At 46.9% G+C, this 17,036-nt stretch overlaps 2 protein-coding genes across 6 annotated transcripts in view; one reads left to right on the top strand and one right to left on the bottom strand.

The window, feature by feature from the left end:
* The window catches only part of NUP188 (nucleoporin 188), a 44,128-nt gene extending 35,160 nt beyond the window's left edge, over positions 1-8,968 (top strand). The window contains exons 30-44 of the mRNA XM_069069419.1: positions 589-784; positions 2,069-2,146; positions 2,471-2,556; positions 2,833-2,978; positions 3,375-3,556; positions 3,645-3,845; positions 4,160-4,252; positions 5,611-5,769; positions 6,202-6,339; positions 6,956-7,030; positions 7,169-7,384; positions 7,524-7,655; positions 7,748-7,821; positions 8,000-8,129; positions 8,317-8,968. Of these exons, the coding sequence (XP_068925520.1) occupies positions 589-784; positions 2,069-2,146; positions 2,471-2,556; positions 2,833-2,978; positions 3,375-3,556; positions 3,645-3,845; positions 4,160-4,252; positions 5,611-5,769; positions 6,202-6,339; positions 6,956-7,030; positions 7,169-7,384; positions 7,524-7,655; positions 7,748-7,821; positions 8,000-8,129; positions 8,317-8,493 (2,083 nt within the window). The 3' untranslated portion in view covers positions 8,494-8,968. The remainder of the gene's footprint in view (positions 1-588; positions 785-2,068; positions 2,147-2,470; positions 2,557-2,832; positions 2,979-3,374; positions 3,557-3,644; positions 3,846-4,159; positions 4,253-5,610; positions 5,770-6,201; positions 6,340-6,955; positions 7,031-7,168; positions 7,385-7,523; positions 7,656-7,747; positions 7,822-7,999; positions 8,130-8,316) is intronic.
* An 806-nt stretch (positions 8,969-9,774) lies between these two features.
* SH3GLB2 (SH3 domain containing GRB2 like, endophilin B2) overlaps positions 9,775-17,036 on the bottom strand; it is a 27,424-nt gene continuing 20,162 nt past the window's right edge. For 3 of the 5 annotated variants that reach the window (XM_069069422.1, XM_069069424.1, XM_069069425.1), the window contains 7 exons: positions 16,428-16,490; positions 14,679-14,702; positions 13,793-13,882; positions 12,889-12,989; positions 12,473-12,487; positions 11,227-11,464; positions 9,775-10,937 (listed from right to left, as the gene is read on the bottom strand). In XM_069069422.1, coding sequence (XP_068925523.1) covers positions 10,830-10,937; positions 11,227-11,464; positions 12,473-12,487; positions 12,889-12,989; positions 13,793-13,882; positions 14,679-14,702; positions 16,428-16,490 — 639 coding nt within the window. In that variant the 3' untranslated portion in view covers positions 9,775-10,829. The remainder of the gene's footprint in view (positions 10,938-11,226; positions 11,465-12,472; positions 12,488-12,888; positions 12,990-13,792; positions 13,883-14,678; positions 14,703-16,427; positions 16,491-17,036) is intronic. The other 2 variants (XM_069069423.1, XM_069069426.1) reach the window with 1 other exon arrangement.

Genomic DNA, 17,036 nt, shown 5'->3' with positions numbered 1-17,036 from the left:
TCCCCCCCCGCGCCCCCCTCCCGTGAAATGCACGCCACACTTCCAGCTGCATCCAATCAGAGCTGCAGCAGTGAGCGCGTCATCCTGTTCTTTATTGAATTCATTATTGAATAAAGGTACATTTTTTTGTTCACATTTACCTGTTTATTAAAATTGCTGTCAATGTTCATTAAAATAAGCCCTCCCCTGAAAATAAGCCCTCTGGTGTTTTTCTGTCCAAAAAAAATAAGACAGTGTCTTATTATCAGGGAAACACGGTAGTACCCTCAACATTTGTACTTAGACTCCTAGTCATCCTTCATTGATACCTTTTGTAAATGTCAGAAAGGTGTATTGTAAAGCAACTTTCTGTGCCTATGGAGGAGACATTCTGAAATAGGCCACTTTTGTGGAGCAGGCATTCGATTTAGTGAATGACCCAGGGGAGAAAAATGCTTTGGTGCGGGGTATCCCTGGAACTGTCTGCAAGGTTTGAGTTTTCTACTTTGTGAGGTTGTGCTTTCTTTTTTTTTTTTTACACCTTTAGGGCTCGATGTGGTCACTTTTCAGTTTTGCTTAAAGCTTTCCCTTTTTTCTCCAATTTCTCAGGGGTTCACTGGACCAATCCCTAAAAGATACACTCAAGAAATTCTCCAGTGAGAAACGTTTTGCCTATTGGTCAGGTTATATCAAATCTTTGGCAGATCACATGGCAGAGACGGAAGGCAGTGGCTGCACTTCTTTGGTAGAGTATCAGATGTTGATCTCTGCCTGGCGGATGCTTCTCATTATTGCCACCAGCCATGTAAGCATGTTTTCGTAAGGATCTTTGTTTCTCATGTCATAGCTACAGTGGATTGAGGTTCCTGGAAGTCACCACCCCTTGGGCAAGTCTACAAGAGTTAAGTTGTCAACTGGCTCCCTACTGAGAGACTTAGGAGTGATCTCCAGAGACGTATAGTGTTGGAACCAGCAGCAAGTACTAAAGGAGAGGCTAGAACAGCTGCTTGAACCTCTTTAGAGACAACATAAAGGTGTTATTCCCAGCAGGAACAGCACCTCTTGTGTCTCTTTGTGTGATAGTAGTTAGTTCTGATTGTCCTCAGTTCCCCACGAGGCCCACACCTTATGAACATGTACAGTTGCCTTCTATTGTCATGACCACTGTGGGCTTTCACAATACTTGTTGGCTGGCCAGCTGGTTATAACATAGTAAGAGAAGTCTCTCAGCACACTGGGGGGAGGGGGGGGCAGAATTTGGTTCACTTTAATTGGTTGCAGAAATTACAGCCTCTGATCCTTTCGGGAAATAAGCAATTATTACAGTTTTCATAGATGAAAAAGGGATTTTTCTAAGGCCAGAGCTTTTTGTGGGTGTGCACTTTGGAAGGAGATTCAGTAGTAGATTCCAGAAGGATCATTTTGAATTTTCCTTTCTGGATTTGATGCCATTGTGCTTTGAGCTTGTAGTTGAGTTGTTCTCATCAGAATTCAAACTAATGATCTAAAGTTAATTCACACAGGGTAGGTACATCCTTGGTTGAAGTGACTTTGTGCATGTCTTCTGTAAAACCTGTCTCCAAGTGCCAGAATTTGGCTCCTTGGAGCTTTGGGTCTCTCTGAGGGATTTTTGCTGTTAGCACATAATTGACAAGCATTAATTAAGTGCCTTCTAGGCTCTGGATGCTGTGCATGTGACTGAAGCTCTGAGCCTTCAGATATAAGGAGGTTTGATGCTGACAAAGCACTTTAAACAGTCACTCCCATAGTAAACTATGTGACTTTGCAGAATCTTCTTGAATTGTGCCTCGAGATCTCGCCATCTCTTTTCCTTCTTTTAAGAAACTGGACTACATGCCCAGAGGGTTGGCTTTTAACCAGGAAAATAGGATGTTCTTATCCTTTTTTAGAAGGACCTTGAATACTTGACAGGTCTCATTATGGTCATCTTCCTGAGTCCCAAAAGAGTGGCATGGTTTTTTTGTCTCATAAATTACTGGTTGAAGTCATTGTTAGAATTGAGATTGGGATCTTGACTTTACATATTGAGGGAATGTTCCCACCTAAAAACCTTCTCTCTCTTCTTCAGGCAGATATAATGCATTTGAATGATTCTGTTGTTCGACGTCACCTATTTCTTGATGTGCTTGCTGGGACCAAAGCATTAGTAAGTGTGTTTCAGAGCATTTAAATCCTTTGTGTGAGATGTTTTGCTGAAGTCAGATACTTCAGGGTTCCCTAGACTGCTAGATACACAAGTAGTTTAGAGTAAGGGGCTTGATTTGATTTCAGGATATACTGTATAGAAACAGTCTTTTCCAAGTCATAGGCCTATGGTATTGTCATTCTTCCCCTTCATCATTTCAGAGCTGGTTCTCAGACAGCCCAGCTGAAGAGGTCATTGGAAATGGTGGAGGTACACCCTTGTGTGTGAAAGTTAGGTTTCCTAACTAGCACAATTCTAGGCTTTAGCTTACCTATTTTTCTTCAGTTGCTGGTCCCAACATCAGTGAACTGCCTTCGACTGGGATCCATGCTTTGTACTCTGCTGCTTATCTTACTTCGGCAATGGACAAGGTAAGGTCTGTGTTGGAAGAGTGGTAAATGCTGCTGGCTCCTGGTTAGCTTCATTGATCAGTTTCTGCTCTGACCCTCTTAACTTGTCCTTTGTTCTAAGAAAAGTAATAACTTGTGATTAAACTAAATTTACCACATTAGATTTTTGTATATTTTTTCCATTATGACAGATCCAGAAAACTGGATCTGATTAGTACAAATTAGTGGGTATCCAGATGCCAAAGGCAAATTACTGATGACTTCTGAGGCTTTCTATTTCACTCTTGTCTTTCCCAGAGATTTGGGTTCTGTGGATGAAATCCTTAGCTCCCTGATGGAAATTCTAGAGGGAATCCTACAGGCAGACCAACAACTAATGGAAAAGGCTAAGGCCAAAGTGTTCTCAGCCCTCCTCACTGTCCTTCAGATGAAAGAGTTAAAAGGTGAGATGGGCAGGATAACAAATAAGGACACCACAACCACAGCAAGTTATCTTCCTTCTAGCTCAGGAATCAGTGTTGGTTTGCACTGGTTTTCTGTGGGACTTCTCAGTGGTGGGAGATTTAGGGTTGGGAGACTGCTATTCTAGACGTGGATCTGAGACTGATATATACCATTTCCATTGCTCCCTCTTCAGTGTGACACACACCTTACCCCTCAGAACTTCACAATGTTTTCTCCATTTATACATCTTCATTCTTCACTTAGTTGAAATTTGTATCCCATTCTGGATCAAGAGGTACCACCCAGGAAGGGGGACCCTTCTCTTCCTTCTGCCCACAAGCCTAGTAGTAGGTGGTATTAAGGGATTGTCAATGCATCCTTTGTCTACTCTTCAGTGAGTGAAATCACACAATACTCCCAGCTGGTGCTGAATGTCTGTGAGACCCTTCAGGAAGAAGTGATTGCCCTTTTTGACCAGACCCGTCACAGCCTAGCCTCTGGCAATGTATCAGAGGACAAAGACAGCATGGAGACAGATGACTGCTCACGGCTTCGGCACAAGGATCAGCGGGATGGGGTATGGGTAATTTGTTCAGACCCTTCCCACAGGCAACCTTAGAAGCCTTCTACCATATGTCTCCTTACTTTTTTCTTGGTTCTAGCAGGTGTGTGTCCTGGGCCTACACTTGGCCAAAGAACTATGTGAAGTGGATGAGGATGGAGATTCTTGGCTGCAGGTTACCCGTAGGATCCCTATTCTGCCCACCCTGTTCACCACCCTGGAGGTGAGCCTGAGAATGAAGCAAAACCTGCACTTTACTGAGGCCTCACTGCATCTTCTGTTCACGTTGGCCCGAACCCAGCAGGTAAGAGACAGGTTAGAAAGCCAGCATCTCTAAGCTATCAGGAACATAGATCCAAAAAGTTCTGATAGTACCAAACCAACTTTCCTGTCCTCATATAGGTTGAATTGCCTCTCTAGGATTTCCTGGTAAGGCTTCGGAGGTATCTTGGTGTCATTATTGGGGCTGTACTCATCCTCTTTCTTCATTCCCTCCCATAATCCATCATCCCCTCCCCACATAATCAGGGCAAGAGAGCTGTTGATCCATCCCAGTATTTTGGGTGAGTTTGCAGTATCTTGAGGGCTACTTTAGGGCATCTATCTTCTATGTCCCAGGGTGCAGCAGCTGTGGCTGGAGCTGGCATCACCCAGAGCATCTGTTTGCCCCTCCTAAGTGTGTACCAACTCAGCACCAATGGAACAGTTCAGGTGAGTACAGCCGGGCTTCCAGTATAGGTACAGGTGAGTCAGCTTTCAAATTCAGATGAGTGTTGTGTTAATGACTGGGTCTATTTCTTGTTATTGAAATTATTAACCTTCTACTTTCTGGCAGTAATTTTTTTTTTTAAAGCAATTGGGGTCAAGTAACTTGCTCCAGGTTACACAGCCAGTTATTTCTGGGTGTGGTGCTAAGTGTCTAAGCCTGGATTCGATCCCCAGGTCATTCCAACAGTGGAGCTGGTGCTCTTACTCACTGAGCCACCTGGCTGCCTCTAAGCAATTGGGGTTAAGGAACTTGCTCAAGGTTACACGGCCAGGTGTTTCTGGGTGGGTGCTAAGTGTCTGAGCCCGGATTTGATCCCAGGTCATCCTGACTCTGGGGCCGGTGCTCTTACTCACTGTGCTACCTGGCTGTCCCATGGCAGTAATTTCTTGATGTCTTCTGAATCATTATACTTTTGAGAGTACAGCTAATGTGGGAACTATAATAGTTCCTCATATAATTTCTGGTTTTTCAGCAAGAAAACCAGAACAGTTAAAAGGCATTACCTTTGTTATTCTTGTCAGCAGTGGAAAATGGCAAAAACCACTGAGAATCATTTTTCCCACCTCATAGCTGAGGAAATAAACACAGAGAGGGCGGGTAGCTAGCCATGAATCACTGGCAAGACCAAGAGCAGGAACGTCATATTCTGACATTGACTTAGGGGCTTTGTCCACATACTTTTCCTTGTGAAGTCTAATGTTTCCTGCTATACCTGTCCCAGTCCAGTGCAGTGGGGGAAGAGTGGAGAATGTTGCTAAGGACTGGGGACCACAGGCACACTCCTGGTACAGAATGAGTGTAATGCTAGTTCCTTAGATATATTGGTTATGTAGCAAGCTATGCAGCCCATTTTGAGATTTAATAAGTACCTCCTGGTCTCACCCAGTAAATCCTTATTCCAGCTCTATCCTCTTTGCAGTAGAATAGTAGAACATTAGAGCTGAGAGGGAGCCTAGAGTTCATCTAATCTAACCCTCCTCAGTTTTCAGATGAGGAAACTGAGGTCTAAAGGTGTACAGCAGATTAGCAAGAGAAGTAGGACTAAATCTTACATCCATTGACTTTGTCTAGTGCTTTCTTTTATATGATATTGTTTTTCTTCCTTCATGATAGGCTCATGGGGGGGGTAATAATTATGTTGATTCTATAAAGCTTTCTCTTAATTTAAACCAGTCTGTCAAAGTTTCTGAGGCACGTACAGGCTTCTCTGTTTATTAGCCCAGCTCACTGGACATTCTGTCGTGGTGAGAACATAGCTGCTAGGCCACTTTGTCCCATTCCTCCTATTTATACCACCCAGACTCCTGGTGCTTCTCGAAAGTCCCTTGATGCTCCCTCTTGGCCTGGGGTCTACCGCCTGTCCATGTCCTTGATGGAACGTCTGCTGAAAACCCTACGTTATAACTTCCTGACTGAAGCCTTGGACTTTGTGGGTGTTCATCAAGAGCGAATTCTGCAGGTGAAATTTCCATGCTCTTATTGGAGTTGTGACTCTCAGGCATCTATGTCTATGGTCAGATGGAAAGCTTGGTTGTGGACTGGAGTCCAGTGTGATACATGGGTGAGGAGTGGCAGGGTTGCCTCTTAGAGAATTTACTGAGGTTAGAAACACTGTCTAGCCAATCCATGTTCCAGATATGATAAAAGATAAGTTTTGTTCATTTCGTGCTTTTAGTGATTGACCCTAATGAAAATAATTTCCTGGTTGAAAATGGGGCCAAGTTCATCTCCTCAGGAGAGGAATTTACCCCAGCTAAGCAACCCTTTCTTTGCTGCTGTCTCTTTAGTACACTTAAAATTAAAAAGTTATTACTAAGGTTCCCCGTCCCTCCGCCCAACCCCAACCAAGTAATATTGGGAGTTTTCTCATCCCAGTCCTTCTCCTTTCCAGTGCCTTAATGCAGTAAGGACAGTGCAGAGTTTGGCCTGCCTAGAGGAAGCTGATCACACTGTAGGTTTTATCCTGCAGCTCTCCAACTTCATGAAAGAGTGGCATTTTCATCTGCCACAGCTTATGAGAGATATACAGGTAAGGGACAGTTTGGCCTCTATTTTGGACTGGCTTAGGTTAATTGGGTATACCATGAAGCCTGTGTTCTAAAATCCAGAGCTTTCAACAGCATGGGGGTAGTGTTTATTCTCAGCAGCAAGAGCCCTTGGGGCTTTTGGTCTGGACTAGCATTGTGGATAGACATGGGATCCTAGATCATATGAAGGTGAAGGGCAAAGACCCCAAGGAGCTTCAAGAAGCAAAGGGTTGGGTTTTGTGTGTCTTATTCCTAGCAGGGGTGGGGAACCTGCAGCTTCAAGGCCATATGTGGCCCAGTGGGTCCTCAAGTGCATCCCTTTGAATCAGTCACAGAAGAAATCCCCTTGGTAAAAGAATTTGTTCTGTAAAACTTGGACTCAGTCAAAAGGCTGCACCCAAGGACCTAGATGGCCACATGTGACCTCAAGGCTGCAGGTTCCCTACCCCTGTCTTAAGATAATTTTTCTCTTATAAAAGGACATTCAGAAATCCTGTCAAGGTTGAGTGTTTGAGGGACAACAAGCAGGACTAGAATGACCTGAATAGAGCTCTTGATAAAAACTGTCCCATTTCTCCCATTCCCTGCCCTGTCTTCATCTTTCTTGATGTATTCTAGGTAAATCTGTGTTACCTGTGTCAGGCTTGCACCTCCCTCCTGCACAGCCGCAAGATGCTGCAGCACTATTTACAGGTGAGGGTGACTGCAGGATGGCATTTGTTATTCTTTGACTCAAATTCCAGTCTTATTACCCTGAATTACTCGCACCCTGGATGAGCTGGAGAGAGTTCCTAGAGGGAGTCATCCCTGCTGCCTTTCTCCTCCCCATAGAACAAAAACGGAAGTGATGCCATGCCCTCAGCAGTGACTCCTCGAGTCCAACGCCCCCCCCAGCCCTCATCCTCAAAGCAGCCTAACCCTGATGGCGAGGCTGCTGAACAGAAGGCCCTGCGCATGGTCCAATATAGCCTCCTGAAAATTCTCAGCAAGACACTGGCCGCCCTGCGCCACTTCACCCCTGATGTCTGCCAGATCCTTTTGGACCAGGTAGCAGCCCTTGTGTCTCAGCAGGGGAGAAAAAACTGGGGGGGATGGGGAGCAGATGATGTTCTTAGTAACTAGGGAGCAGAAGCAGACGGGTTAGGAATGGATTGCTGATCTTCTCTTATATTTCCCCTCTCCATAGTCCCTAGACCTTGCTGAATACAACATTCTTTTTGCCCTGAGCTTCACGACCCCGACCTTTGACTCTGATGTAGCCCCCTCCTTTGGAACTCTCCTGGCCACAGTGAATGTGGCCCTCAACATGTTGGGAGAGGTAGGTCCAATGCCTAGAATATCCCCCTTACCAGACTTTGCTTACCTTATGCATTTTACACCTGGGTCTGACATTTCCCCCACTCCCTACAGTTGGACAAGAAAAAGGAACCCCTGTCCCAGGCTGTGGGGCTGAGCACTCAGGTGGAGGGGAGCAGAACACTGAAGTAAGATTTTTTTCTTCATAGCACCACCTGACCTTTGTTTCTTTCTTTTTTTTTTTTTAATCTGAGCCCAGGATCCTATTGGTGATGGGTGGGAAATTTTCAGCAGCTCTTAGTCTTTGGCTCTTCATCCTTATTCCTCATTTTCCTGCTTTGCCAACTAATCTGTTGTCTTTCACAGGTCCCTCCTTATGTTTACAATGGAAAATTGCTTCTACCTGCTCATCTCCCAAGCTGTACGCTATCTGAGGGACCCAGCTGTGCATCCCAGGGACAAACAGCGAATGAAGCAGGAGCTCAGCTCAGAATTGGTATGGGGGGCTTTGGGCAGGGTAAGAGGGAAGTGGTCCTTTAGGGAGGGATTCCAGCACCCTATCTGTTGTCTGCTGTCCACTTTGTACAATTACAGACTCCTTTAAGTAATTGGATACCTTCAACCCTACAGAGAACCAATCAAAAGTTTGACCCATCCTTAACTCTTTCCCCTTTACATTCCAGAGTACATTGCTCTCCAGCCTTTCTCGTTACTTCCGCCGTGGAGCGCCCACTTCCCCAGCTGCTGGAGTCCTTCCTTCACCTCAAGGCAAGCCAGCTACAGCTTCCAAAGTGGGCCCTGAGAGCCAGGAACCTCTGATTCAACTAGTCCAGGCCTTTGTCCAGCATGTGCAGAGATAGGGCAGTTGACTTTTCCACAGGCCACTCCTCCTTCCAGCCAGCCTAGGGCTGTTAGCCTAAGACAACCCCCCCCTCCCCCACTAAAGCACCTCTTACAGGAAACAAATGGTCCAAGCAGGTTCTCTAGGGAACCCATCCTTATTTTTGTATCTCACCATTGGGTTGGGGGAGGACAGTGGAATCAGAGGATCAGTTTTCTTAGCTACTTGTATAAAATACACCCCCCTGAAAGCATATTCCTTTCCTGTGAGCATTCCTCATTGCTGCTCATAGCAGCTGGGCCCATCTTCCCTCAGTGCATCCTGTCCTGAGTGAGGCCAGCCCCACTGCCAGCTGGGTGAGAGGTGTGTGTGCCATGTACAGTCCAAGACAAGAGGCCGTATGCACGGGTTTGAAATGTATCTTTACATGCTGTGTTACTGCATTTTTTGTAACTGCTCTATTTATACAAATATTAAAACACTGTTTATAGACACAGGTGTGGTAGATGTCATTGGAACTTTTAGCATGAGCCAGCATGACACAGAAGAGCACTAGAATTCCTACCTATGATATTTAGCTAGTTGTATGACTAGTTTTTTATTTGTAAAACAGGGATAATACCTATAATGCTCTCACAGATAGTTACATGTAAGAATCAGGTGAGACATACCACTTTTACAAGCCTCAGATTGACACATATAAATGCATCTGTTTTGGTGATTTGGGCCATTCTGTTTCCCTATGTCTCTTGAAGACCACTGCGAGAGTTACTGTTGGACTTGACTTCTGAAACCTCTCTCCTTACATGCAGCATCCACATACCCTTCCGCTTCCTCTCTGAAGGTTGTGCTATCCTGAGACCCCAGGGAGGATGTCCTCTGGCAGCTTGGGTGATAATGGCCTATGTCTGAGAACAAAATGGGAGGGAATGGGTTCTTGTGGAAGTGAGCATCTAACTTGGTCAGGAGGGAATGCCTACATCCAAGACCAGCGTTCCCTTTTGCCCCACTGCAGCACCTGTCCCCACCATGCTCTTAGGCTCAGTGATTCTTTTCTCTCCCATAGTATTGTTTAATGACTGCAGCAGATCAGAACATACAAATAACACTCTCAGATGTATATACTTTAAGTTAGTTTTTTTTCCCAGTCATCCTCTGGGGCTGGTAAATACAGCCTTCCCTACCTGTGGGCCTAACATTCAAGAGGCTGTGACCTAGACCACAACAAGAGAAGAGAACAGCCCACTCTGGCCCACTCCAGAGGCTGGTGACGGAAAAGAAAGGAGCCTGACTGCAGAAGTTTGTGCACTACAGATAGTTTATTATCATTCACAAGAGGCCAAGCAGCCAGGCATTGACACAGGAGTAAAAATGCAAGTTAAAAAGTGTGTGTGAGAGAGGGCTAGAGACAGAGCATAGGGATGGGCCACAGCAGGGACCTTGCCTGACTACCTACCTGAGGGGCAACAGGAAGGACGCTGCATTTAAGGTATATGGACTGAAATGACATTGGTAAAGGAGACCACAAAGAGGATCCCATGGTCCTTGTCCCTGGAATCACTCCTAGGGATTGGGACGGGGTGGGGTTAGGTAGGTGAATGAGAGGAACATCCACTCACTTCTTGTTTCAGAGAAGCCCAGATCACTTTCATTACATGCTGTCCCCCCTTGGCCCTTGAGGGCCAACACAGGCAGTACCTAACTGCCCCTTTTACTCTTTGGCAACTGTGGGATTTAGCCAAAGCCTGGGGTCCAGAAGAGGTGGTAATTACAATATCTGAAGGGGCTTTTGGCCCCAGAGCCATAAGCACCAGTGAGGACTCCTTGCCTCCAAAATAAGTTACCTTAAGGTAGCAGGGAGGTTTGCATTCAAGATCTACTTTTCCCTCAGGGCCCAGGCTCTTCCCTAACCCATATAGCTCTTAGCTTCTCTCTAGATTCCCCAACCAAGGCTTAGCTTTCGCCCTCAAACGCTGGCTATCTACTTCCTTCAGTAAGCTTAGAGGCAGGGGCAGGAGGACTAAGAAAAGCAGTAGAGAGGGAGGCCTTCAGTGTTCTGTCCCTAGGGTGGAATGGGAGAAGCAAGATCAGGGACTGGGGGCTACTCTGAGACCCCTTTGTTCCTTGATGGAATGTATGTGACAGGGAAGGGAGGACACACAGCTTCCACCCTGAGCCAGGATATTGGCAAGGTAGTGAATGAACAAACGATAGGATGAAGCAAGAGGAGTTAAGGGACAGCACCCTTTTCCTTTCCCCCACCTTCTCTCTCCCACCTGAGGGTGAAAGTGGGAAGTGATGGGAGAAGGTGTGGGGAGCCGTGGCAGCCCTCAGAAGGTGGGCCTGGGGCCCTGCTTAACTGAGCAGTTCTAAGTAGGTGACGGGCACTTTCCCCTTTCTGTTGCCTCTCTCCCCTATGAGCCAGTCAGGGTCCATTCCAGGGAGGCTGTAGACTGTAATAAGCTGAAGAGAGGCAGAGGGTAGGATTAGAGCCCCAGTAACCCTTTACCCAAGAGGACCTAATTAACTCCTCCTGATGACTTCTTCCCTACCCTTACCCCGAACTAGAGAAAGGCACCTCCCTGCTGATGAGCCTCACCTCTGACTCTTAGAGTGGCCATGGGGACAGAAAGGAGCTAGGTTCTGCCTGCTCCCTTCCATCAGAAGATCATTAATTATTCCAGTCCCTTCTCACCAATGATCCCCTCCCTCCACATGCTAAGACATCACCTCATCTATACTGAATGCCCACCTCATCAGCCAGCAGGGCCAGTTCACTGCTGTCAGCTGCCTCATAGTCGTACAACACCCGGGCCTTTCGGGTACCGCTAGCAGGTGGGGCCACATCATCCAAGCTGATGGCAGCTTCTGTGGGGGGCATGCCTGCCACAGTGGGCACCACTGGAATGGTGGCAGCAGCTGTTGCCAGGGAAGCGCTGCTCAAAGGTGAGGAGGCAGGTTCAGTGTTGCCCACGAAGGTGCCCGGAAATCTGAAGGGGATGGAGGGAAGGGTTCTTTTTTTAATTTGACTGGAAACAGGTAGAAAAACTCAGGCTTCCAGGGCCGGCCTTTAGAGACTCACAGGAAGAGCTCTTCCCTCCCTTCTCTTACCAAGAGCATCTTAATGTACAACTCCATATTTTCTGTTTAATGAAGGAGGCAGGATTCACACAAAGTGGACTGTGAGCTTCTTGGGATCAAGAACTGGGATTCCTCTCTACCCACATAGCTGAACACAGGGCTTGGCATGCAATCCATGCTTTCTGACTTTATTCATTTGAGAGACATTTATTAAGCATCAGCTATATGGCAGAGTGGATAGAGAGCTGGCCTTGGAGTCCCAAAGACCTGAGTTCAAGTCCTTTGATACACATAGAGGCTCAGGAACCTGAGCAAGACATTTAACTTCATGGTACCCTTGGCAATTTTCTAAGAGGCAGGGAAGGAACAAGCTCATCTGCAATGGGAAGGGGTTTTCTCATGAAGTTCCCAATACCAGGGAAATCACAGATCTAGTCCCTGTTTCTATTCCGATCCCTTAGTATAAGATAACTGTGCTAGGTCTTGTGGGAGATTCAAAGACAAGGTAGTTCCTGCCCTCAGGTAGCTTTCAGTCTAGTAGGGGAGACAAAGCAATACACACATATAAATATACATATACACACATATAATATACACATGTATATATACACACATCTATACATACAAGATGATACAAATTAGAATATGACAAAAAGAATGAAGTGCTCTGAGGTCATACAAGGAAGAAATCACTTCTTGACAGGATTGAGCTTGTAAAATGGGGGCTCATAGCCACAATTCCCCTTCCCCCACCAGATCTTAGCAGTCTATTACCAGATGGGACAAGCAGCCATTTTCCAGGTTCAGTCTGTAGGTGCCCAGGTTACCAAGCAATGGGATGGGGGACTGATATCCTGATATCCCTGTGAACTGTTTCTAACCAAACATGAAGGCAGATTTCCACCACCCATACTTACATCACTCCTTGAGTGCTGGCCGCATGAGAAAAAGGCAAGAGAAACACATGAAAAACACTGTTTTTTTTTTGCCCCCTACCTCCCTTTTGCCCTCCCCTCCAAAGAACTTTCCAGACCTGACTCCTTGAGGCTCCTGAGTGAGGGGAGGGAAGTTTTAGCTCCTTTTGTGGGCGGAGAGCAGCATCAGAGAAGGGACCCAAGCATCCTAACTCCAAGCTGAGACCACCCCAAAGGTCCAATCTCCCCTACTTTGGGGTGGGTCAGAATAAGCAATCACTCCAGGTCAAGTGGCCCTGGTACTAGGCCAGGCTTCTTCCTGGCCTGTGAATTAATGAGCCCCCCCCCCCCCTTTCATTCCCTCCCTTCCTCCCTCTCCATTCCATCCTACCCTACCCCAGCTCCTCCCAGTTGCACACCTGCCCAGCTGTTTCTGTAGGTCCAGCATGTGTCGATAACACTGGGCATAATATGTGGCCTGAGACTCCACGAATTCTTGGAGGCAACGAAGGTGATTCACCTAGGGGGCAAGGCCAAGGAAGAGGCCTCATTTCCCTTGCCCTCCCCCTCCCCTGCCACTTTTCACAAACCCAGAGGGAAGTGGAAAAGAGCCTTTGGGGGTGAGGAAGGAGGAGATACAATTTAGTCTACACTCCTGCCAGGAAGTCTCTCCAAGGATGATGTTACATTTTAGGTAAGACATCATGGAGAACTATTCTGGGGGTAGTTTCTCCTGTTTCAGCTCTTTTCCTGAGGCAGTTGGATAGTTCAGTGGATAGATCACTGGGCCTACAAATCAGGAAGACGAGTTCAAATCCAGACTCAGATACTTACTAGGTGTGTGACTACTTTGGGTAAGTCACTTAACCTCTGTCTGCTTCAGGGTATAAAATTCGGATAATAATAGTACCTACTTCACAGGGTTGTTGTGATGATCAAATAAGATAATATTTGTGAAGCTCCTGGCTATAGTAGGCACATAAATGCTTACCTCTTCTGGGGAAAAGAACACTCCATCATCTGAGGCTCCCTATTTAATGCCAGCCACAATGCTGGTCTTATACATAACTGTAGTCTGAAATAAAGCACCCTACCTTTCATTAATGCTTGGAACCCAACAATTAGAGATTCCTTCATTCTCGTTAAGTATTGCCCTCTCCTAGATTCCCTTAATGTGTGTTCTCTCCCCCGGGTATTTACTTTTTGAGTTCCTGATACCTTTACATGACTTGGGACTTTTGCTTGAGTTTGGGGGATTGGGGGCAGGGGATTGGAAAATAACACAAAGGTGTCAGAATTCTGAGGGGAATCTGGGACACTCACGTGGGTACTACTAATTCCTTCTAACAGGAGACGAGTCACCTCTGCCTGCCGATCAAATTCTGTCTGGGCCACACGAAGTTCCTGCTCTGCCTGGAAGAGATTGAGGTGGGGGTGGGGGGTGGAAAGTGTCAGAGGATGGGAGTTTCCCCGTCTTTTTCCTCTTCCCCCTCTTCTATCCCCTTTCAATCAGTCATTCAGCAATCATTTATTCAGAGCCTGAATAAATGTTCTAGGCATTATACTAGGTGCTGAAGTATCTCCCCTCTCCCCTGGGAACTCTGCTGTGCTCTCTCACCTGCTGGGAACAAAGACATCACCCTCTCCTCCCAGTTCAACCTTTCTATCCTGATCCCTATTCTCTTGTCCTGAACTCTGAACTGTGTCTCAACCCCCAGGACATGAACCTCTCTATTAACATTCATTTTTTTAAAATTTCAGTTCTAAATTCTCTTTCCCTCCAGTTCCTTCCCCACCCATTGAGAAGAAGGCAAGCAGTCAGCTGCCCCATTATACAAGGATGTGAATCTCTAAACAGGTCAAAGATCAGTCTCAGTCTCCTGGGATCCCTCAACATGCCTCCTCTGCCCTGAGACCCAAAGTCTAATCATACTCTAGAATCATGGATAAAACGGCCGGACCACCAGAATGTCAGAACATGAACTATTGGAGCTGGAAGGACCACAGAACATAACAGAGGGAGAAAGCATGATCCTTTCATTTTAGAATTGAAACTGAGTCCCCAAAAAGTGAAAGTGACTTCCTCGAGGTCTCATAGTTAAGTACCAGAGCCAATGCTAGAACTAGCCAATGCTAGTCTGCCTTGGCCTGGCCCCCTAGAGGTACTTTCCAAATCCCCCACCTCTCCCCAGCCCAAGGGAGCACTTACCTTATCTACCTCATCACTCCACAGCTGTAGGGACCACAACAGGAGACATCAATATGGATGAGAGACTGGTCTAGTCCCCAACACCCTCAAAAGGCCCAATGCTCAGCTACAGCCCCAGGCTTCTGGAAATCCCTCCACCCTATCCCTGCATCATAGGGGCTGCAGCTGGGCATGAGGGGACAAGTCAGTCCAACATGCTACATGCATCGCCTTTAGGAAAAGCAAGGAAGAGAGGAATGAGCATGGGAGGAAAGAACTACCAGCCCTCAGCATTTTCTTGGTGTTGTCACCCTTTATCACTGGGAAAGTTCTCCCTTAGACCTAACTTCAGTCTCTTCCACTGTAATGAATGTAAGCCTTGCAGCTGCTCCAACTGAACAGTTTGACTGGCCCCTCTCTGCTAAGGGCCCAGACCTTTTCTGTGGTACAGAGCAATAACTGTCTGCTGGCCCGAGAAGCAGGACAACACTGGGATTCCAGGCCTGGCTATGTCCCCAACTCACTCTTTGACTCTGAGGCCCTCACATCATTTCTCTCTCTCAGGTTCCCCATCCACAGAACAGGGATTCATTCCTGGCTCAAATAAGGTAGGAGGGAGAACAAACAGGAGGTTCTTGGCAACAGACTAGGAGGATGTGAACAATGAGGCCCTTTTCCTTCAAGTAACCCCCTTTTCCCTTTCAAAGAATCTCAGGACCAGGGGAAAATATAGGGAATCATAGGATCACATCGGTGGAAATATATAGATCCATATATAGAGTGAATGTAGATCCATGGTGATGGAAAGGACCTCAGAGGGGTCCTTCCATTTGTCCCTCCCCCACAATGGACCATATAGACAAGGCCCAGGACTTCAGGTCCGTCCCCTCCCAACACACATCCTGGAAAACAAGGCAGGTGAATGCTAGAATTTGGAGTGTCCTGCAGGTGGGGTTGTTTGGCTCTGCTTGGTGAGTCACTTGTACTTTTGTATCAGTGTTGGGGGCGGTGTCTGGTCTTCAGAGTGGGCAAGAGCCCTTTCAAAGCTATTGAACCAGTCACGACACTGACTTTCCTGGCTTCTCCCCTCTTCCTGGGGATTTTTAGCAGCTCCGCAAGGACAGAAATTCTTTTTTCAGGATGTTGATAATAATTGCTGACATTTCTATGGTTCTTTGATGTTTGCAGAATGCTGTTCAATCAGCATCCCCTCTGAGCCTCACAATTACTCTGTGAAGTAGGTACAACATGGATGATCTCATTTTTACAAATGAGGAAACTGGCATGGGGGAGGGGAGTTAAGTGATTTGCTCATGGTCAGACAGCTAAGAATCATTGGTAGGACTGGAACCCAGATCTTCCTGACTTCAAGTCCAGAACTCTATCCACTATGCAACACTCCCTCTTTCTTAACAGGGTATATAGGATAGCGGCTATGGGCATGGGGCAGATAGACAAGGAATGAGGGAGAGGTTGGCACTTCTGCACCCTCTCTGGGCAAAAAGCATTGGAGCTTGAGGGAAGGATCTTAGGGAAGGGAAACCCAGGCCCAGGGAAGACATCTCTATAGTCTCTTCTGCCACCCTCCAACAACCTAAATGTAAAGTGCCCTTCACCCACCCTCTGGGGCCTCTTAGGAGGTGAGGAGGGCTGGGATCGGGGGAAAGAAAGCTGGCAACTGGGGTCCCCATTTCCTACTCAGAGGTGGGAGGCAGCACAGTGAAGGAGGAGGGAAAGCCAAGGGATGGGGAAATAGGGCAAGGAGCTTACCGCGGACGCGCTGGCAGAGAGAATGTAATTACGAGGTCTAGTCTCCTGAAAATCAGGCACGGCCTGGGGTTGGGGAGGGGAACAGAATTCATGGACGAGTCATGCCAGAGATCACTGGGGTCAGGAAGCTAGAACCAGGGGAAATGCCCTATCTAGACCCTCACAGGCAATGCCTGTTATACCCAGTGCCCAAAGAAAGGGCTGGGGGAGGGAGGTGCCACAGAGAGTATTGTTGGTAGAGAACTTGAACCCTCCCCCCACTTCAAAACTTTAGTTGACCCACTGAAGCTATTGACCCTAGGGGTGAGCCCCTGGCTTAGCAGCCCCTTACGACCTAGGCCAGCAGCCCCCTGCAGAGCCGGAGGTGATAAACTAGAACCCTAAGACCTAGTCTTTTGGCATCAAATGATCAATTGATAAGTGTTTATTGTCTACAATGTGCTAAGTACAGGTGCTGGGTAGAAGTGGAGGAAAAGTTGTCCCCATAGTTGAGTACTGAAGACTTCTGGGTTAGTGGTCAGACCCCCCCACCTCCATCCCACAATCCTCTGCAAAGAAGAGAGGCCTGGAGGTGGGAGTAGGACATGGGCTCTGCCTTCTAGACTACCA

Source organism: Petaurus breviceps, unplaced genomic scaffold (assembly GCF_028583685.1).
Source record: "Petaurus breviceps papuanus isolate PSGF00001 unplaced genomic scaffold, PetGlider_PUasm1.0 90779, whole genome shotgun sequence".
In the NCBI taxonomy this organism is placed as follows: Eukaryota; Metazoa; Chordata; class Mammalia; order Diprotodontia; family Petauridae; genus Petaurus; species Petaurus breviceps.
Note: the sequence above shows the minus strand (reverse complement) of the source record. Positions and strands in the feature narration are given on the sequence as shown.